Consider the following 21,955-nt stretch of genomic DNA (forward strand, 5'->3'; position numbering starts at 1 on the left):
AACACATAATTTGGTAAAAATAAAAAATATAAATAATATGGTGAGAAAAAAATAAAACATTACATAGGGCCCTAAACATGTAATTTTTGTTAAACTTTAAATAAATTGTTGTAAAAATGTATATACTATTAAAAAGGAGTTGAGAACAATTAAATGGAAAAAAAAAAAAACATTTTTTTTTTATTAAAGTGGAAATCAATTTACTAAATAATAAACTTGACTGACTGCTACTTTAAAGGGATATTAATTGTGTTGTTTATTTATTTTTATGTATACTATATAATTTTGTGCAATTACTTGCCTGTCAGTTGAGTTTGTGGCAAAACCTTTTATAGTGTTTACATGTTGTTTATACCTGCATGAAATTTATTAAAATAGATATTTAATTTCATAAAGTACAATTTGATTTTAAAAAGCACCTACATTTTTTTGCATTTTGTGTTTTTCAGTCGAATAAGACAATTTTTCCCTATATATTTCATCATTGAGGATTTCTTTAAAAAAGTCAAAAAAATCTTGTCTCGTCTTGTTCTTGTGAACCCAGTTTCATGTCTCGTCTCGTGGGATAAGTGTCTCGTCACACCCCTAACACTAATATAAAAAAAGAAAAACAAAACATTAAATAATGTACTATATATACAGAAATAGAAGTATAGGAAAAAAAAATAATTGGTTAGATAAATGTACGTGTATGTTATTAGTGTGCAGATATGTTATTTACAAAGTATGCAGTTTAATATAAATATGTCAGATAACTATGTTAGTTGTGATGGACGATGTATAATTATAAAGATTAATTGTTCAGGTTGAATAAAGCCTGTGGGAAAAAACTGTTCTTGTGCCTGGCTGTTCTGGTGGTCAGTGCTCTGTAGCGCGACCAGAAGGCAACAGTTGGAAGAGAAAGTGGGCTGGGAGCGAGGGGTCCAAGGTGATTTTTTTAGCCCTTTTCCTCACTCTGGAGATGTAAAGACCTTGGAGGCTGGGCAGAGGGGCACCAATGATCCTTTCAGCAGTCCTGACTGTCCATTGTAGTCTCTTGATGTCTGATTTTGTAACTGAACCAAACACGATGAACACAGGACAGACTCAATGATGGAGTTTCAGCAGCTCCTGTGGCAGGTTGAATTTCCTCAGCTGGCGAAGGAAATACAACCTCTGCTGGGCCTTTTTCACAATGTCTTTTTCACAGTCTATGTGAGTGTCCCACTTCAGGTCCTGAGAGATGGTCGTGCCCAGGAACCTGAATGACTCCAATGCAGTCACAGTGTTGTCCATGATGGTGAGTGGAGGGAGAGCAGGGGGGTTTCTCCTGAAGTCCACAATCATCTCCACTGTTTTCAGAGTGTTCAGCTCCAGGTTGTTAAGACTGCACCAGACAGCCAGCTGCTCAACCTCCTGTCTATAAGCAGACTGGTCTCAATCCTTAATGAGGCCGATGACTGTAATGTGGTCTGTGAACTTCAGGAGCTTGACAGAGGGGTCCTTTAAAGTGCAGTCATTCGTTAAGAGAGAGAAGATCAGTGGGGAGAAAACACAACCCTGAGGGGTGCCAGTGCTGATGCACTGGATGTGTTAGTCCTGGATGTGAGTTTGCCCATTCTCACTAGCTGCTGCATGTCTGTCAGGAAGCTGGTGATCCACTGACAGACGGAGGTAGGCACGGACAGCTGTGTTAGTTTGTCTGAGAGAAGGTCAGGCACAATGGTATTAAAGGCCGAACTGAAGTCCACAAATAGGATCCTTGTGTAATTCCCAGGTCTGTCGAGGTGTTGAAGGATGTCATGCAATCCCATGTTGACTACATCATCCACAGACCTGTTTGCTCTGTAGGCAAACTGGAGAGGATCCAGCGAGGGTCCAGTGATGTCCTTCAGGTAGGCCAGGACCAGTCTCAAGTGACTTCATGACCACAGACGTGAGAGCGAAAGGTCTGTAGTCGTTAAGTCCAGTGATTTTGGGCTTTTTGGGGACTGGAATGATGGTGGAGCGTTTGAAGCAGCAGGGAACTTCACACAGCTCCAATGATTTGTTAAGATCTGTGTGAAAATGGGGGCCAGTTGGTCAGCACAGACTTTTAAACAGGCAGGTGAAACACCATCTGGGCCTGAAGCTTTTCTAGATTTCTAATGCTTGAATCTTGCTTGTATTAATGACATCAGACTTATAATGTCTCATAAAGATTCTCATAAATCTGAAATAGCTTAGGGTAGCAACATTGGGATTTTTTTTGTTTTTTTTTTGCCCTCAAACAAACAAACTTTCAATCGCACAGATTATTGTTTAAATTATTGCATGTTGACCACAAAACAACAAAAGTGTGACTTTTTCCATTAAAACTCAAATGTACTTTATTATGTGGGGATTTGCAGTCTGTGTTTTGGGGATCATGGGTTTTCCAGTGCTTGTCTGTGTATTTACGTAAGAAACAGAAGTGATTGACAGTTGAAAGTACATTCTCAGTAAGCAGAGGTTAAAAAGCCAGTGGGCCCTGTCACTACTCGATCCGTACCGGAAACACGATTTGTACTGCGCATGCGCGGAAATGCATCTACTTCCGGTCTGTATGACGAAACAATTTACGGCAATTTCTGTAGTTTTAATAATCCTGTTGTTATAATAACACTAATAATAAGTTAATGTTTTCATGTGATGTAAACGTAGCTTGATAATTTTAAATAATTTTTTTTTTTTTTAATTAAGCACATGGCCCAGGTTGTAAAAGAGTCAATTCTCTTCTTCATTATAAAATCTTTTGGGTACTAATAGTTACCTTTGATGATAAAATTCATCGACGGCCGTCTAACCTTCCGACGATTTGCTGAATTTTATGGAATTTTTCCTTTTAAGAGAATTTCTTTAAGCTGAATGTAGAACGCAAAAGGGTCCATCACTAAACTTTGTTGTAAAAACGTTGACGGTGACAGGAAGTGGAAGCAATTTCGCGCATTCGCAGTACAAATCGTGTTTCCGGTACGGATCGAGTAGTGACAATTAACTGCAACACAAGAGATCCTTCTGTGAGCATGAAACAGGAGCTTGTTAACATGTACACTGTGCGTCTGAGGAAGTGAGAAAAGACTGAACAGAACTACAGTATGGATTTCTCACGTTATTACAAGGAATCCTCAAGGAATTCATATTTACACTCGTTTGTTTGGCGTCATTCTTCATTCAGCAAATCTATCAAAATTACACGTTGACCCCTGAGGAGCTGTCAGTTTAACGCGTTACCTTAATTAGTTATGAAAAATAATGCGATTAAAATATTTTAACGCGCTGGCTCCGCCCCCAGACCTGTATTACATTTCATACAGTTGACTGTTGACAAATATGATGCAGGGTAACAAATCCATAAATGAAGTTATGCCCTAAAATTCAAGATATTGGTGCAAATAATGCCCATGTATTTATATCAGTTTTTATATCATTCGATATCACACAAGCAGGCAGAGCAGTATTACACGAGTGCTGATTTTGTCCCAAATGGATCCCGAAACTGGATCAACTAATTCACTGAAAAGAATAAGTTCAAAAGAACTATTCATTCACTAGTCTGATTCTTTAGTTCAGCTCACTGACTCAGTGAACCAGTCAGTTTTCGAGGTAACAGCTCACTGGAGAGGAAAACTATTATCTTTTGTTGCTAAAAAAACACAACCTTTAATTAAATATGACATGGAATCCTCTCAGTCACAGAGTCTTTTTCAAACTCTGCTTGTAACTTTTTAAAATGTAACTTTCTTTTAATTCCAGATCACAGAGAGAACAGAATCCTTGAATCGATCTTTAAAGAAGAGGTGAGTTCATTCATCAACATAAATTTAGTGATACGACTCAGCAAATGAGAAAGTGCGCAATCTACTTGACATTCTTGGCCTCAGTGAGTTAAATGCAATAAATGGCAGATTCTTGACAAAAACTTACAAGTATGTTGGCAATATGGCTGTTGTGTAAAAGTAAATATTGACATTGGTGGCATAGGTCACTGTAATACTTTATTAGTCCATTGCCTTGTCAGCAATGATTTATGGGTTGGTTAACTTAAACCAGATGTGGAGTGTACACTTTTCCTGATGTCTGCTTAGATATTGTGTTGGATAAAAACACAAATTAGATTTATCTATACAAAACATTCAGGACACACTATGTGAAATACTACTACTACTACTGAAGTTGTGTCTTTTTATTTGTTACTTTTTTGGTAAATGCCATGTTAGATGGTTGCAATTTTGTAGGTTTTTTAAAATGTAAATATGTGTATTGTTACGATATATGGTAGCCTTACAAAAAAATTATAAGATTAAGCATATTTTAATGCATTTTGCCTATTCATTTTAGTATTATTACTATTATAGTATTTATTTATATTTATATCATATTGCATTTTAAAACTTTAAAACATTGCATATTTTTCAAACTTTTTTTTTTTAATCAACAAAGCGCCACTGGTTCATATGAATCTTTGTTTTGAAAACAGTAACAGTTTCAAGAAGACCCAGAGACCTGTCCTTCTGCCCAAGATTGATGACAAACTGGAACAATACACTCATGCAATTGAGGTTCAATTTACAGTCTTACATCTTATGTTATGTTATGCCTTTTATGTATTAATGATCTTTATGTTAATCTGTAGTCAAAGTGTGGACAGTAAACTCTTATTTTATTTTATGCCTGGTTGAAAAATTATCTCTTAGTCAAACTATTATTTAGAGAAATCAGGCCTGTTTCTGGCAGCATTTAAACAAATGGATCAAATGGTTTGTATTTGGAGTGATTAAATGGGATCTCTTTTTGTACCGCCTCCTGAGACAGTCTATTGCTACATTTGCAATATTTCTTTAGAAACAATTTATCGCTCTGACTCACTGAGCCTAACTGTCTTAATGTGTTGCAGATCTCCTCTAAAGACGCAAAACTGACTAAGTCAGCAGCAGCTGACATGCCCAGTGTCTCTGCTCCGGTGGCCTCCAAAAAAAACCTGTTTGAAGCAGGAGAGGCCATGAGTCAAAGCAGCCCGAAAGGAACGCCTTTGAAGGTCAGAAATCAGATTTCATTTCATTCATTGTCTCACACCCAAAAAGAAAACTCTGTCATCACTCACTTACCTTCACATTGTTTCAGATCTTGAATATCGTACTGGTCATTCTTACAAAGGTGCTAAACCTTTCAAGCATGAGAAAATCATAAAAATGCTCTGTGTCTTTATGGGAGTAATAGTGAAAGAAGCATTCAGGAAAATTCCAAACTAATAAGAAATCAGCTGTTTCATATCAGGGAAAACAGTGATGTCAGAGCACTTCTATTATTGCTTTGAATGAGCCTCAGATTGTGCAAGTTTGGAGGTCAAGAGGTGGCTTGCAGCAGCGGCAGCGTGAGATATAGTAGGTCATGTAGTGTGGAACAACATCTGCTCTTTACACGTTCACATTCACACCCACACCCACACTATCGGTTTGCCAGAGTCTGACGCACATGAACAACCATCAATGGGAAGCTCTTGTGTGGGAATTCTTGGGAAATGTTTGCCAGATCAATCACAACCTTATGAATTGCGCTTCACCACTTCACCATCAACATATGAAGTCAAAACTAAAACATACAAAAAGCAGATCATTTAGATTATTTGAAATTCAGTTTTGTTATACATGATGTTCTGTAACGGTTTTATATTTTTAGGATACAGAATGTGTGAAAGTGGGTGTAGCAAACCTGATCAACCATTGGGTGAAAGGAAGTCCAGAAGGAGGGAACAGACACTCCCCTTCCCCACCATCTGTAAGTCTATTAATAAACCTTGAAAATCTTTACATGGTAACCAATGTGCTGGGGAGAGATACATGTATTGGAATGGAGAAATTAACTAATAATTTCATTGGCATATTTTTTGAAAAACTGAGATTGCTGTTTCTGTGTAGAACAGACATGTTACTTTAGATGTAGTCAAAAAAAAAAAAAATTATATATGCAGTAAAATAACAAAAAGGTACATTTATGTTTCCCCCTTGTGGTAGAATGAGCTACAGCAACTTCACTTATTTTAACCAAAATTGAGTTAATCAATCATCATGTCCCGTAAACTGCAATGTTCTTTGATGTGGGCATGTGGTTTATAATGTTAGCGGTTAAGGTCTGAAGAAAAAACCTTAAGATCATCACATCCAGATGTAATGAACATTGTTTCTAAGAAACGTAAGAGCTTTTAAAGACCAGAAAAAAGGCTACATGATTAAATTTTATCTTTGAATCATTAAGTGATAGCAGATTATGACATCTGGTTTATGTCAAAAAAATAGTTCACCCAAAGTCATTTACTCACCCTCATGTTGTTCCAAATCTTTTTGATTTACTTATTGTGGAAAACAAAAGGAGTAATTCTGAAGACTGTGCTGGTTTCTCGCAACAAATGGTGACTGAAGCTTTCAAGTTTCTAAAAGGAAAAAAAAAAAAAAGCACCATTAAAAGTGATTTATACTACTTCTACACCATATTCCAAGTCTTCTGAAGTGATTCAATAACTTGAATGAATTCAATGAGTTTGTTAATCTGGTTCACAGTATCAACCTTGATGGCTAATCTGGTTCCTTAATTCAACTCAATGACTCAATAGTCTAGTCAGTTAATCAGTGAAAAATGACTTGGATTTCAGGTCAGCATAAAAGTATATTGGGGTACAACAGCAGATTTAGGAAAATAAAGTAATTCTTAACAAATGCTTTCTAATGTTCATTTCCAGGATGTTAAACCTGGAGATGTTCTGCAGAAAAAGAACATGTGGGAAATTATTGGAGAAGGTTCTGCAGGAGAGAGATCAGGACTAGGAGGAAAGGTAAATATTCAGATAAAATCTTATACTGATAAACCTTAATTATTATTATTATTATTATTTTTTTTATTATTTTAAAGTTGAATGAATCTCTTGCTTAATGCCCTCTCACTATTTCTTCTACTCACCTTTTATATTGTAGGGCTCCTCCTCGGGTAAACGGTACAAGTTTGTTGTGACAGGCCACGGAAAATACGAGAAGATTGCCACTGATGGTAATCATTACAATATCTACCCGAATGAAAAATCAAGTGAGACGCTTTCTTCTATTTTACATAATTTAAAGCTAACAAAACAGTTAACATGTACATTTGTTTGTTTAGTGAGTAAAAGATCTTAAAATATGTTTCTTTAAATAAAAATGCCAAAACAACAACATGGAAGCATGGTCTTGATGCAGGCTAACACAGGCATGCTAGGTAATGTTATCTAATATTAACTAGAAACCAGGCTAGTACCAAACTAGCTACATAGCAAGCTATAGCTAAGATTAGTTTTAAAATACTGACTGTTGTAGCATTAGAGCATAAAATATGCTTTTAGAATACTTTGAAAATACACAAAAACCCAGAGCGACTCGATTTCCAGTGCCTTATGGGATGATATCCATTTCCCCCAAGTACATAAATGAGAGCTCTAAAAAGTTATATCACTCATGTCATTGTTCTAATGCAAAACATTCTTGAAATATCACATAAAAAGTTAAGATGCTGTCTCAAGTAAAGTTTGAGAGCTAATATAATTCATTTTAAAATAGACTGAAAACACCTGAAAATGTTTAGATTTTGAAATCTCGCTGTCTAAAGATTTTTCATACACCTATTTGATAATACATTGATAATATATCTCAAACAAATCACAGCAAGCTTGTAACACAATGCAAATGTTTTCATTCAGCTGCTAGTGTCATAAAAGTAGTCACACAAAATATCCTCTCTCAAAACAGGTATTTTATTAAAAAAATATATATAAAATAACATTAAATCTAGTACAGTGCACCTTAGAATGCAAAGCATTATACACATTGGCATCAGTAAAGAGAAAGGATTCTCAGTCTGACGGTTTCTGCAACAAAAGATAAACATGCAAAAAAGGCCAAGCCTACAAACTTAACATTATCTAAGCCTGAAATAAGAACATGCATGAGTTGGAGTTGACAATCAGCATTCACTGTTATTCATTTAGTCATACTGAAGCAATGAGAGCATTTATATTAAAGGTTTGGAAAGCCCCTTTTGAGGCTCCATCAGTGAAAGCTCTTTGTCAACACTAAGCACTAAGCAGAGTGCGCCATACTTTGCTTTTTGTACTAATAAGGCTTAGAATAAATTTCCAAAACTTAGCATACTTACTGTATACATCTCTTTCTTATACGATCTCTTAATTCTTTCTTCTGCAGTTAACTGGTTGCACTTGCCCACCCACCTAAAACTCGCTCTTAATTGTCTCTACTCCTTAAAAAACATACAATAGCAATTTGTCCCTTAACACCATGTTATCTTGTATATACTGTATATCTTATCCTCACAAAGACTTTTTATGCCTCATTAAGCACCATAGAATACTGGCTGTAGAAAAATATTGCTGAGAAAAAGGTGTGGTGTATTTTATTGTAATGTTAAAAAAGAATACTGTGGGTTAACTAAAAAATTTTGATACCTAAAACCTGCATTATATTTGACATGTTCATACCCCAAAACACTCTCTTGATTTTGCTTCGATTTTGTCTCTTGTGGCAGGCTGGAGTGCTATTTCTGTATTATTAAATCAGTTAAGTTGTTATTATTATTTGATGAAGGTGTCAAGGGATGTAAGAATTATCAAAATCATTACCATATTTAACATGCTCAAACAAATAAATAAAATAAAATGCCGAGATGAGCTTTGAAAGTCTTAAGCAATAAACTCTTTAATTTAAAAGCTTCAAAACGGTGATTTTTCTTTATTCAATATTCTAATTAGCTTAAATGGCTAATGCCAGGTGACAAGTGGGCAATTACCTACTGCAAATAAGTTACTGTGCATTTGACTGATAGTCATTTTTAAATTTACTTGCCAATTGACCTGTTATAAAGTTATAAAAGCATATGTAAAGAATTGGACTGGATAATAAACAGAACTCTACCATCGCAGTGAAAGCTAACAACATCCTTGCCCACTATTTATATGTTATCCATTTAGACGTCAGTGGTTTAAGAAGTACTGAAGCCTTTGGCTGTTCTATTAAAGTCTTTTGGTTCTTCTTCTTTATTTTTGCGGCCTATGAGTCCCATTTCAAAAACTGTTGCAATCTTTGTTGCTGGTCGCGAAGTTGCCTCTCTTAGTCGTCTGGCATCAAACCGCGGGCTGTACAGAAGAACTGGCAAACGATGCGCAAAAGTGGGAATCTCTTTTGGCATTTTCTGTTCTGCCTCCATCTTTTTTTGCTCCTCGGTTTTATTGGCTTCAATTTGTTGCAATATATTCTCTTTAGTGGAGAACATTTGGAAGAGGACAGCATCCCACATTTTTGCTGCCCTTGGGGAGTCTCTACTGTCCTGGCTGTCTGTAGGCGTAGCTCTGTCTTCAGACTTATTTTGCATTTCAGTTACATTTTGATCAGCACTGGCAGGGACATCTTTCTTTGACACAGGCTCTGCCTCTGGAAACTTGGGCTCCTCTGCTTCAACTACCATATGTTTCTTAAGGCGAGACCAGCCACTGAGTTTTGACTTCATGCCTTTTGGTTTCTGCATCACCTTCAAGAGAGGCTCTGCAGTTAGGGAGGAGCCTTCCTCACTCTCCTCCTTCTTTTCCACTGCAGACCTGATCTCCTGTTGTGGGATAGCTTTTGTCTCCACTCTGTCAAACTTTTCAGGTTCGGTATCCTTTGTTTCAAGGTTCTTTTGGTCTTCTTTTGGTTTAGCCGGTGGCTTAACCACATCTTTAACCTCTCCTTTTTCAGGAGGTTTTTCAGAAGAAGCAGCTTCAAGCTTCTGCTTCTTAATTCTCTCTAACAAAGACAGTTTTGCCTCTGTTGGCTTCTCTGTTACTTTGGTTGTTTCTGCATTAACTTTACCTTCTGACACCTTTGGAAGAGCTGGCTTTCCCACATCTTGGTCAGATAATAGCACAGCCTTACTATCAGATTTTGGAGTTACCTTCACAGTTGGAGGGGTTGGTGTCATTTGGGAAAGTCTGGGAGATCCATAGGTTGGAGTTCTGACTCTTGGTTTCACGGTACTTATTGGCTCTGCTTTTGCTTCTGATGGTAGTGTGTCACCTACAGATACCACAATAGTTGGAATTTTAACATCAGGAATTTTTGCTTTTAATTCTGGCACAGTTGACTTGGGAATGTCCCTTACAGAGTTTGCTTCTGGCTCAGATGCTAACTTTGGAACCTCTGGAGGTGGAGCCACCACAGCGGTTTCCTCTTTAACAACACCAGCCTGAGGTGGCTGGACTTCAACTTGTTCTTTAGGCTCTTCCTCAGACTTGTCATTCATCATGGTCACATTTGCATCAGGTTGAGGTACTACTGGTTCCTGTTTTGGAAGATGAGTTGCCTCTGCACTTAGTGGTGCAGCTGGTGTAGAAATGCTAAAACTGGGTGTGTAACTCTTTATTCCTCCATGGGCAACATATTCAGAGGGAGTCAATCCATAATATGTTGGTTTGGATTTAGGTGCTGTTGGTGTTTTGGGTCTTTGACCTGTAAATGAAGGGACTCTAGATAACGTTTTTTGATACCCAACTGAGGATAAAGCAGGCTGTGCAGGTTCAGTCTTGGGTGTTGTTGGGGTTTTAGGCTTTGGCTGTTCATTTGGGCTTTCCTGTATTTGGGCCTTTGGCTTTGATGACTCAAGTTTTGACAGGTTTTCTGTGGCCTTATCCAGCTTTTCTTGTAAGGGTTCAGTTGATTTGACATCTATGTCCCCATTTTGCGATATTTCTGAACGACTGGTGTCATTCACTTGATTTGATATTTTATACATTTCATCGTGTGGACCAGTCAAACTTGAGGTTGGAGTTTTGGATCTTCTGCCCTCCATGTGCACAGGAGACACAGCAAATAAAAGTGGATTTGGTCTTGAAATCTCAATCACAGGTACTCTAACACGTAACACATGATCTGAAGGTGTCTTGGGATGCCCTGAAAGTGTTTTTGTTGAATTAAAGTCAAATGTCGGTGTCTTTAATCTTGTTGGTGTTGTAGCCCCCTTTGCCTCAAGCATTGGAGTTGTGCCCCATTTTGTCTCAGGTGTCAGTGTTGCATTTTGTTTAATCTCTGAAGCAGGAGTACTGACCCTATTCATTTCAGAACATGGAATTGTCTCTTTCTTGACTTCAGAAGTTGGAGTTTGGCTTTTCTTAATTTCTGAAGTTGGGGTTGTAATCCTCTTGACTTCAAATGTTGGTGTTGTAACCCTTCTGATCTCTCTGGTTGGTGTTCTGTCTCTTTTAATTTCAGATGTTGGTGTCACTATCCTTCTAACCTCAAATGTTGGCGTTGGGCCTCTCAGTAACTCTGCAGTAGGTGTTTTACTCCTTGTTGGTGATGCATGAGGTGTTCTCACACCTACTGACTTTGCTGTGTAATTGGTGATTTGAGGAACTTCAAACAATGGTTTTGCTGTTCTAGAAACATTTAAAGTAGCTGGCTGAGGGCTTGGAGATTTAGAGGTTACATGAGTGGTAAGATTTGAGCTGACTTCCAATCTTTTTGAAGTTTGTAGAATAGTGACCGGAACAGGTTCATGTGTGTCAAGTCCTGGTACTGGTGAGGCTGTGTATTGAAATGCTGGAGACAGGCGTTGGGGAGCCGCATATGGTTGTGGTGAAAACCTTGCCGTCTTGCCGTAAGTGAATCCTCTGTGATGAGGATAAGGAGACGACACATGCTGATACAGTGGTCGGACATTGAAGCGTGGGTGTACCGTGCCAATGTAGTAAGGTGTCTCTGGAGTCTTAGGAGGAGTTGAGTGATCACTGTGCTCCAAGTCAGGGCTTGCTTCATTTACTGGAGAGAGGCTTGAGCGGAAGGGGACCGACGGTTGGGAGGCCTGGGCTGCAGCTTTTTTCTTTGCTGTCTTCTTGAGTAGTTTCTGGAGCCGGACATTTTCTTTCCCAGGTTTGGGAAACAAAGGTGGGGGGTATTGCTGGGAAAGCAGGCCTGCCTGGGCAGCATTGCCAATATTGACAGCCATTGAATCTTCAGCCCCCTGAAACAAATAAATAACAGTTATTTTGTACTTTGAACACAACAATGAATGTTCTTGCTAATAATGGTAAAAAGGTGCAAACCATTCCAAAAATAGGCATCGTAAAATAAATTGGCAAAAGCTCTGCTCGCTAATACTGTTGTTTACTCTATTTTTTTTTTTTTTCAGGTGAATTTTCCAGCGATCGCTTGTGAGGAATTTAATTCAGCAATAACATCTTTCCTGATTCACCAAGAACACATTAATTGATATATATAGTACAATATTTCAATCAACAAAACAGAAGAAACCATTACACTACATTATATGTGGTTTTGTGTTGTTTTTTATGATTGTTCCATTTTTGACTGTTCTAATGGCATGGCTTTGAAATGTTTTTCTACAATTAATTTGTCTCATATATATATATATATATATATATATATATATATATATATATATATATATATATATATATATAAATAATGTAAAATTATTCTCAGACCTATTGAATTATTCTGACCGACTGTAACAGAATCTTTTCTTTTTCCTCAGTATCATCTGCAGTATTTGTGCTGATATCATGCCTAGTTCTAACAATGTATGAGTATGAAGTGACTGTTAATGTCAAATAGATCAAAGTCATGACTTTTGTCAACTGTTTTTATATTGATTATCTTTGCTATTTTTATATTATGGCACATTGTTTCATTTATATATACTTGAATAGATGAACAGTAGAATAATCCAAAAACATATTCCAAAATTCCTGCAGCTGATTCTTATGCTTTTTAAGCCACAACCAATCTTTTACTGTTATATTTTATTTCAAATATGTCATTGATTTTCTTTTTGGTTTTCATGAAAACACTGGAATTACTCCATTTATCATATTTATGATATTAAAATAAACATGTTTTTTAGGTATGAGCATTTTTCAACCCAATGGTATTGAGAATGGTTAAAAGAAGAATTTCATTTATAGGCAATTACAGCTTTTATTTTCAATAAATTTGATATTTTGTATGATTTGTAATTTGGATTTTGGCTGCTTTTCCAAGTTTCCACTTGATACAATGTGTCAGTTAATGACAAGTTCCCATGCAGTAAACTTCCACAACACATCTAGGATAGCTCCTTGGCCTAATTTTAGGGTGAAAGCAAATGAGCAAGTCATCTGCTCCATGTCACAGAGTGCGGTGCCACTTTCCACCCTCACCGTAAACTAATCCCAAGCAGTCGCTGCTTTAGCCATAGGTGGAGCAGCTACATTAAATTACATAATAAATCACTGAAAATTTACTACCAATAAGATTCAGTGGTTTCTATTTATGCACAACCTAAGCTCACATATCACAAAGCTGCTTTTAAGTTTTTCATACTGTATCAATATATTTACTAAAGATAATAGATAATAATTAGCTTTAAGACTGGACTATTCATAAATTATATTCATGAAACACTCATGGACCTTTCCTGGTTCATTTATGCAATCATTTAGATCATAATTTATTATATATATATATATATATATATATATATATATATATATATATATATATATATATATATATATATATATATATATAAGGTTATGAATTGGTGGGTTCATAAGCATTTTTGGGAAAGCATAAATGTAAGAATAAATCTATTATAAGAAAGAAATCCAAGGCACTGCTTCCGGTATTAAAGAAGAATACAAGAATATAATGATATAAGAATAAATCTCACTAAATTTAGCTATATTTGTGCTTAAAAATAAGTTTAAAAACATGCCATTGGGGAAGAAAAACTGAATTCAGTATATATTCACCCAAAACAGGTTTTAGTATATAAGCAATTGCTTCATCTTATTTTAGGGATGTTTAGATATTTGACTACAAAATACAAAACCTGACTACAAATGAAATCCAGTGGACTTAAGAACATTTCTTAAAGATAAAATACTAAGCAAAATGACTTTTTCTTCTTTTTGCAATAGTGCAAATGTAAGCCACCTGTAAAAGCTTTTAAAAGAAGCCTCCAGCCCAGAGTGACACGAAGAACCATATGAGAGGAGGTCATCCTTTTAAGGTCCTGGTAGGCTGGGCAGTTGGAAAATTTCCAAGATGCAAGTTCAAAAGAGGAAAGGGCAAGAATAGCAAAGCAGTAAAATCATGCGCAGCATAATTGCTTCTTAGCAACCACCTGGTGAAAAAAGTCATCATTGTACAAGTAAAAAGATAACTTACCAAGAGATGACTGTAACAGAAGACAGTTGAAGACACTTCAGACGAGGTCCCCTGTAAATATAAACAGGTATGATTTATTTTACATGTCCTTTAAAATAAGCAACTGCATTTTAATAAAGACGCAATATATGGTGACAAGGAAACTAATATCATTATTATTAATTTCAGTTTTACAGTGCTATATTACAGTCCCTATTGCACAAACCAGTCAAGTTAGCATGCAACAAACTGCTTAAGCCTTTTCCCAAAAGGACAGACATGGCATGCACTTCCACACTAGGCATTCATTTAATAATATTCAGAAGACAAAAACATCAAATTTTAAGCAGATTTTTCTGGTTTTATACCTGTTCGTCTGCTGTTCAGGGGTGTCCGGCGGCTGCCTGCTTGTCCCAGCTTGGACTGTCAGAACGGGAGACTCATGTTGAGTTCAACTATTCCCCCTTCCTTCAAATGGAAGGCACAGGCTCCATAGCAGTCCAAAAATAAAACCCTGAGTCTGTTACTCAGAATGCATGGCGAGTGGTGACGGTGTAGAGGGAACCGTCAGCGAAGCAGGGGGGATCCAGGTCACCTTAGATATCACCAAGTGCCCCCCCTCCCCCATGACACCAGATGCACACCCTCATTTACACAATCTATAAGCACAGTGCCCCCTACAGTTAAGAAGAAGCATTTGTTTCTCTTAGAGCTCTATTGAGGGCCAAATCTTTACAGTAGTCCACTGTGAATTGTCTTTGCAAGACTTTTCTTTAGAAATGCCAAACAGGACTTTAAACAAGAAATAAAAGTGTTTTTTTCTTATTTTATCTTGATTGCCAGTGTTGCAGCTGAACTTTGAGTATAATTGTTGTGTAAATGAGCACTAAGTATGATTAAACTTAGTTAAGTTGGGTTAAGTTGTTAACTAAGTCCAACTTAGTTAAGTTGGACTTGGGTAAGTCGTGGTCTAGTGGTTCGAGAGTTTGACTCCTAATCCTAAGGTTGTGGGTTTGAGTCTTGGGGCGGCAATACCACAACTGAGGTGCCCTTGAGCAAGGCACTGAACTCCCAACTGCTCCCCGGGCGCCTCAGCATAAATGGCTGCCCACTGCTCCGGGTGTGTGTTCACTGCTGTGTGTTCACTTTGGATGGGTTAAATGCAGAGCACAAATTCTGAGTATGGGCCACCATACTTGGCTGTATGTCAAGTCACTTTATTTTTTGTCACTTTATCACTTTAAAACTTAATCCTGTGAACTAACTAAATATTTATGTAAGCCTCTGACAAGGAGTAATGGTTGGAATAAAATCTGATTTGATTACACCATAGAGCTCAATCTGTTACGATACAACCATCAATCTTCCAGGCATATATGATGAAGCTGACATTTACACTTTTTACATTACAAAAGAGAAGAGCATGAAACTTAAATGAATGGTACATGTGCATAATGTAACTGGTGAATTTATTAATCCGTTGTATGTAAAGTGATATACAAGGTTTCACCACCCCGATTCATGTAAATGTATTATTTACATTTTCAAATATACTATTTAATATAAATAATTATTATTCATGCATTATTACTGACAGGCTGGAACCACTACAATTTGTACTTCAATGAATGTGCATTAACAATGTAAAATCTATGTAAAAGTTAAAGTTAAAATCTAAAAGTTATCAAATGTAAAAGTTACTAAGTCACATCTAATTATTTAATGGCTTTTAAATTCAATTGTAGAAATGTATTGCCATATTAGTGACCTCTAGACATTTACAATGAAAAAAAGAAACTTCATCTGTAGGAAACACTTACACCAGTTGGAGTAAGTTACAACTCATATCATTTCACAGTTTCATATCACTGAGGAATTCCTAACACAACATATGCGGACTTGGGAGCGAGCCCTGGGGAACACCCCAAAACTTTGTCTGAAGCATCTATCCATTATTTTGAAAATAACACCAAAAGGCAAGCGGATCACACTCACATTCTTCCCATTCAAAAAATGTGTTAATTGTGCTTACGTAGTACCACAGTAAATATAGCAACAGTGTCTCGGCCCACTCCTCCAAACTTACACCTCTGTTACATTTCCTCAAACCCTCGTCCATCTCCTTATTCAGTGCCTGGGCCAAGATCTGGACCTTCCCACTACAGAATCTCCACCAATGGGATGTTTTCACAGATCAAGTGTCACTATAACAGAAAGACTTTTTCATGCCTGCACGTTTGCTGAACTTTACAACCAGTCTCTGCCAGCAGGGAATTCACTTCTTTCATCTTTTCTGAGGTAAGATTTCAATATAAAACAAAATTTCACCATGGATGTATAAAATCATAATGTTAAACACAAACTAATATTTCATAAATTCATACTAAAACAATTTGTGAACTCAGTAGGTTTTTACACAAACTTGTGGAGTTCATATAGCCTAATGCATTTAGTTGCATTAAAAGCTTGGTCAATTATTGACTCCTTAAATTTTACATATATAATACATTTACATTTATGTTGTGTGAATGACATAATCTATTCAGTCTAAATTATCTAAATTTACTATGTCCAAATATAGAAAGAAAAAAAAAAAACTTGAGCTGAAACTTGGAAACTGGATCCTGAACAATGTTTGGGCCTATTAAGTGCAGCTGTCTTGTCAAAGTCAAATTCTTTTTGACCTGAGATGTCTGTAGGGATTGCTTACATCTATTTCCTGCCTGTTATTGAGAATTTAACAGTTAATTGTTTTTATATTTTAATTCATCAACCTTTTAATTATTTCTGATTGTGTAGTATTCTGTATTGATTCTTTACTAAATCAGAGTCCTGCAATATATAAAGAAATATTACTGATAAAATTGGAAATAAACACTTTATCCACTAAAGATGTTCTAAAGGAATATTTTGATCATTTCAATGTTCCTGACAAGGCCATGAATCTACAGGCAAAGTGGAAAACAAACTTCCACATAAATCTGAGAATGAGCAAGGGTACTTCTCATTTATCATGTGTCAGCCAGTTCACAGGTCAGCTAATAATACAATTCAGTCAATACTTAGCTAAAATGACTTCACACATCTTGTGAGAAACTGAAAAGCGAAAAACATAGCAGACAACTATAAACCAAAATGTAATTGTTGCCATAAAATGTAATTCATATTCTGGAATACATCAACATAAGTATTTGCACCTTACATTCTTAGTCATCACTGACAATCTTGATAATTTAATTTGGCAAAAAGCCCATTAGTTCAGCATGAAGGGGTCAACAGGGGAAAGGGAAGAGATAGTTTCATGACAGTTTTATGAATCACTATATATATGTGTTCATTAGACTCGTTGCAGTCTTGCCTTGAGGTTCTGATTTGCGCATCATTCTTTCATTTTCTTTTAGTCTTAAAGTCCACTATCACCATGTCAGACACAGAGGAGGTGTAAGTATCATAAAGTTTGTCATTTTGTAGTCCAACTGAACTTTAAAACATGTTTTTCTATGCATATTGAACTGAATTTGTATGATGTCACCGAGCATAATCAGGCTTCTGTTTATTTTTTGTTTTTTACAGCGAGCATTTTGAGGGTGAGTACAGGTTTTCAATGTTTTCTTGTAAAATTTCATTTGTTTTTAAATTCTAAACAATATAAATATTTGTGCTGTATCAGTTCATCATTTCCCCCTATGTTCATTGTTCTTTGAAGAAAACGATAAAAGTAGGCAATCACAACGAGATATTGTGTAGACATTAATGTAATAATCGTGCAATCCATAATACTGCTGCAATTGTGATAAAATAATTTCTAAAATTATTATTGTATGAATTCATCTGTTAGTAACAACTTCTACTTCTGTATATGCCTACAAATGTACAACATCCTGTTCTCTATTCTCCCTCTTTGAACTTTGATTTTTACATTCTATTTGATCGATTTTATTACACAATAAGGTATATAAAATGTTTTTTTTTTTGTCTTATTTACACTGAATCTGTAGTGCTTACATCAGACAATGTGAAGAACATAATCTTACAGACTTAATGTATAGATGAATAAATGTGCAAATAGATTTATGTGAAATAAATGTATAAATAAATACAATAAAACATAAATAAGGCAGGTATTTCTTTTTAAAAATGTTTTTGTTGGCGAAAAAATGCCGTTGTTGGCAGATTCGGTCCATTATTATTATAGTTGCTAATAATATCCATTCTGTTCTTGCTTTCTGTTCTTGTTTAATGCTTGCTGTCATTGAAGGGGAAGGTATGTTGATCACAGATGTATTCCACTTTATTTTGTTGAAGGGACAGCTGTGTCTCCTCCTAGTGGACAACATCTAAAATGCTGTCCCTTCTATTCAAGGGTTGGCATATTGGAGCAAGACTGCCCATAATCCAAAAATATACACTAGCTAACCATAGTCCAAATCTGGGCAATAATCAGACTAGGCTAAGTAATGAAACGCGTGAAAGAGTTTTAAATAATAACATAATTATATAAGTTTGCTTTGCATGGCTCGTATTGAAAGCTGAACCACTCATTTCAAGACAAGCTGCTATTTTAGATGTCAGAAGGAAAACATACACCATGACAGGGACAGGGAAGGGGGAAAAAATTAAAGTATATGTTAAGCTTTTCATGGTCATTGAAAACTTTCAATATTTTAATGTTTTAACACAAATTAAATCTATTTTTTAATATTTTAATAATAATTTGATATCGTATTTAATCAATTGTAAATTTCTAGAATGCATTTTAATGATATTTAAAAATATTATTTATTATTTTTTATAAATTATCTACATTATAATTATTTAAAAAAAAAATCAATTTCGTTACATATGAAAATACAGTTTATTTTTAACTATTCCATTTCATTTCAAAATGAAAGAGGAATATTTCTTTTTTCACAATCCTTCTTAATATATCTATCAAATAATTAATTTTTTTCTTCTAAAAAATACTAATTATGTGGCAGTGCTATGCCAATGTATGAATATTGCTGTGTATCATTAACTGTGTGGATTTCCCAATAACACAATAACATGTACTTGTCTCCTCTTACTCCTGATACAGAAGAGAAGCCAAAGTTCAAGTAAGTAGCCTGTAGGAATTTGCACATTACAGCAAACTATTTGCAAATAATTTAAGACATAATGCTCATTTTAATTCTTTAACTACAGGCCATCAGCACCTAAGATCCCAGATGGAGAAAAAGTGGACTTTGATGTAGGAGTTCTTTTGGAGTCTTTAAAATACAAATAGCCATGTATGTATTTGTCAATGAGATGACAACATGGTTTCTCGCTCGTCTCAATGCAGGACATTCAGAAGAAACGTCTCAACAAGGATACTCTTGAGCTGCAGGGCCTCATCGATACTCACTTCGAGCAAAGGAAGAAGGAGGAGCAGGAATTGATCGCCCTCAAGGAAAGAATGGTAAGAAAACTCCCTTGAGAAATAAAATTTTATCCCTAACCTAATCTTCTTCAGAATAAGTCATAAATAAAAATGTGTTTTCTTTCTCCAAACAGGAGAAGCGCAGAGCTGAGAGGGCAGAGCAGCAGAGGATCCGAACTGAAAAGGATAAGGAGCGCCAGGCCAGACGTGAGGTGTGTATCACCGACCCTGCGGATCTAGTAGTTAACTCATTTCCAAAAAATAAAAAACAAATACATGATCGTTGACGACTTTTTTACCCAATTTTGCTGACAAAGCTGACAAAATCTAGAAAGTGTCCATCTTCTATGAAAACACTGACTTTGATAACTCCTACAGGAGGAGAGGCGAAGGAAAGAGGAGGAAGATGCCAAGAAGAAGGCAGAGGAAGACGCCAAGAAGAAGTCAGCTCTGTCTGGTATGGGCTCCAACTACAGCAGCCATCTGCAGAAGGTCAGCTCTACTTCAAACACTTAAAATCAACTAAAGAGCATGAACTGAAACAACTGTGACTGAAACCCGACATTCTGTTGTCCTTCAGGCCGATGCCAAGAAAGGTGGCAAGAAACAAACAGAGAGAGAGAAGAAGAAAAAGATCCTGGCTGATAGACGCAAACCACTCAACGTTGACCATCTCAACGAGGACAAACTGAGGTGAGTTATACTCCAAACTGTTGAAGTGGCCTTGTAAACAGTCTAGTCTTGCTTACTTATGTCTTGTGGACTTCAGGGACAAAGCGCAGGAGCTGTTTGAATGGATTAAGACCCTGGAGGCTGAGAAATTTGAGCACATGGAGAGGTTGAAGAGACAGAAGTATGAGGTGAGAGAACGAATAGTGAAATAGACATTTACGCACCTATGCATGCCACTGTGCCAACCAGTATGTGATTCTTTAAGGTTGATTTAGAGATCACTGATAAATCTCTGGTGTTCTCCAGGTTACTACACTGCGCAGGAGAGTGGAGGAGCTCAGCAAATTGTAAGTTGCAGGTTTCATGAATATTATGGCGCCCCCTGCTGTGCATGGCCTTCATGTGGCTGCTTGACAAGTGTGTTGTGATGGTGAAAACTTAATAAGCAAGAACATTGCACTCACTTTCTGAGAACAGGAATAGAAGTAGATTTGGAAGTTCCAATTGTTATTAACGTATCAATATGCAGTTCAAAACCAGTGAATAAGACAGAAAATAACAGATGTTTTTTCAAGAAATAGGACTGTGGGGACAGTGTACTTGAATATCTGGAACTCACATCTCTTTCTTTCTTTTTATTGAAAATCACCAAATCTGGTGTAGAAACAATCTTCACCCAGAAATAGATAGTTAATTTTACAAACACACAGAAATACTACTACTACTAATAATAATAATAATAATAAAATAAAACTAATAGTATTTTCTTGTAAAACATACTCCAGTAACCTTTGTTTTATTTACTAAAAGAAAGAATAATATAATATATTATTATTATTAATACATTTATATTTATTAATAATTCTTAGTATAATTCACTTACAATGGTATAAGGGGGTAAGTTATAAGGGGAGGGGAGATATGTAAAGTATAAATAGTAAAAATAAAAGTAATAAAAATATATTTGTAATAGAATTATAAATACTTTATATGACTTTATACTCTAACTGCTGATAAAGGGACATTAGGAAAATACACCTTGCTAAAACTAATGTTTTAACTCTTTTAATAGTATTTGAGCAGTTGTCTTTCTGGCAGAGAGATAAACTTGCTTTGGTAAATTTGAGTTATTTTGGATTCATCTTTGATTAGAGCTGCCAAAACCGTATCTTTATGATACTGTGACAGCAAGTAAGGCCTGGTTTGAACAGCCTGGTATGTGTATGCTGTGGTGTGAAATGTATAAACATTAATTCAGGGTTTTTTTTCTTCTTCACACAAACAAATACATTAAACAGACAGACAGACAGAGATAGCCTAGATAGACAGATAGATAGACAGAGTTAAATAAAAATATAATTTGCTCACCTGTTATCTTATTCGAAATTCTGCATTGCAGCAGCAAGAAGGGCGCCGCCTCTCGTCGCAGAAAGTAAGTGCGTCGTCCTGCAGGCCAAGACCACCACAATGATGATGGACAAGATACACCCCTCGATCTGTGCGGACCACACAGGACTCCGTAGTTGTTGATCAACCAACTCTTTTTCGTCTTGGACTGTTAGGCTATTTAGTTCCCTTTTTATGTCATGTAAATAAAGTGTGACTTAAAGCCTTTGTCAGTAGCTACTTGTTATTGAAACATCAATAAAATAGTTGTTTTTAGATA

The 21,955-nt window shown here is 36.0% G+C and overlaps 3 protein-coding genes across 6 annotated transcripts in view; 2 read left to right on the plus strand and 1 right to left on the minus strand.

The window, feature by feature from the left end:
• The window catches only part of LOC109090848 (non-muscle caldesmon-like), a 32,445-nt gene extending 19,130 nt beyond the window's left edge, over positions 1 to 13,315 (plus strand). For both annotated transcript variants that reach the window (XM_019104690.2, XM_019104689.2), the window contains exons 7-13: positions 3,754 to 3,797; positions 4,478 to 4,559; positions 4,895 to 5,035; positions 5,677 to 5,775; positions 6,734 to 6,826; positions 6,966 to 7,074; positions 12,196 to 13,315. In XM_019104690.2, coding sequence (XP_018960235.2) covers positions 3,754 to 3,797; positions 4,478 to 4,559; positions 4,895 to 5,035; positions 5,677 to 5,775; positions 6,734 to 6,826; positions 6,966 to 7,074; positions 12,196 to 12,221 — 594 coding nt within the window. In that variant the 3' untranslated portion in view covers positions 12,222 to 13,315. The remainder of the gene's footprint in view (positions 1 to 3,753; positions 3,798 to 4,477; positions 4,560 to 4,894; positions 5,036 to 5,676; positions 5,776 to 6,733; positions 6,827 to 6,965; positions 7,075 to 12,195) is intronic.
• On the minus strand, positions 8,707 to 14,793 carry LOC109090845 (proteoglycan 4-like). The gene is made up of 3 exons (XM_042753410.1): positions 14,585 to 14,793; positions 14,238 to 14,288; positions 8,707 to 12,027 (listed from the first exon to the last, which is right to left on the minus strand). Exon 3 carries the CDS (start codon positions 12,010 to 12,012, stop codon positions 9,016 to 9,018), a length of 2,997 nt encoding a protein of 998 aa, XP_042609344.1. The 5' UTR covers positions 12,013 to 12,027; positions 14,238 to 14,288; positions 14,585 to 14,793; the 3' UTR covers positions 8,707 to 9,015.
• Positions 14,794 to 16,377: 1,584 nt separating this feature from the next.
• Positions 16,378 to 21,903, plus strand: tnnt3a (troponin T type 3a (skeletal, fast)). Of its 3 annotated transcripts, none has more exons than XM_042753414.1 (13): positions 16,378 to 16,514; positions 17,486 to 17,487; positions 17,618 to 17,657; positions 17,790 to 17,803; positions 19,294 to 19,312; positions 19,401 to 19,446; positions 19,540 to 19,656; positions 19,752 to 19,829; positions 19,996 to 20,109; positions 20,198 to 20,310; positions 20,387 to 20,477; positions 20,596 to 20,636; positions 21,689 to 21,903. In XM_042753414.1, the coding sequence occupies exons 1-13, from the start codon at positions 16,393 to 16,395 to the stop codon at positions 21,723 to 21,725; spliced, it is 834 nt and encodes a 277-aa protein (XP_042609348.1). In that variant the 5' UTR covers positions 16,378 to 16,392; the 3' UTR covers positions 21,726 to 21,903. The 3 variants fall into 3 exon arrangements, with proteins under 3 accessions (XP_042609348.1, XP_042609347.1, XP_042609346.1); XM_042753412.1 differs by lacking the exon at positions 17,486 to 17,487 and adding an exon at positions 18,475 to 18,480 and having other exon boundaries at positions 16,445 to 16,514; XM_042753413.1 differs by lacking the exon at positions 17,486 to 17,487 and having other exon boundaries at positions 16,437 to 16,514.
• The last annotated feature ends 52 nt before the right edge of the window (positions 21,904 to 21,955 follow it).

The sequence above is a fragment of the Cyprinus carpio genome, chromosome B25 (genome assembly GCF_018340385.1).
Source record: "Cyprinus carpio isolate SPL01 chromosome B25, ASM1834038v1, whole genome shotgun sequence".
Taxonomy (NCBI): domain Eukaryota; kingdom Metazoa; phylum Chordata; class Actinopteri; order Cypriniformes; family Cyprinidae; genus Cyprinus; species Cyprinus carpio.

Coding starts and splice junctions, on each gene's coding strand:
- tnnt3a (XM_042753414.1), top strand. CDS start 16,393: ATGGGATGTTTTCACAGATCAAGTGTCACTATAACAGAAAGACTTTTT. Junction 19,830..19,995: donor AGCGCCAGGCCAGACGTGAG/GTGTGTATCACC, acceptor TAACTCCTACAG/GAGGAGAGGCGAAGGAAAGA. Junction 20,478..20,595: donor TGAAGAGACAGAAGTATGAG/GTGAGAGAACGA, acceptor GGTGTTCTCCAG/GTTACTACACTGCGCAGGAG.
- LOC109090845 (XM_042753410.1), bottom strand. CDS start 12,012: ATGGCTGTCAATATTGGCAATGCTGCCCAGGCAGGCCTGCTTTCCCAG.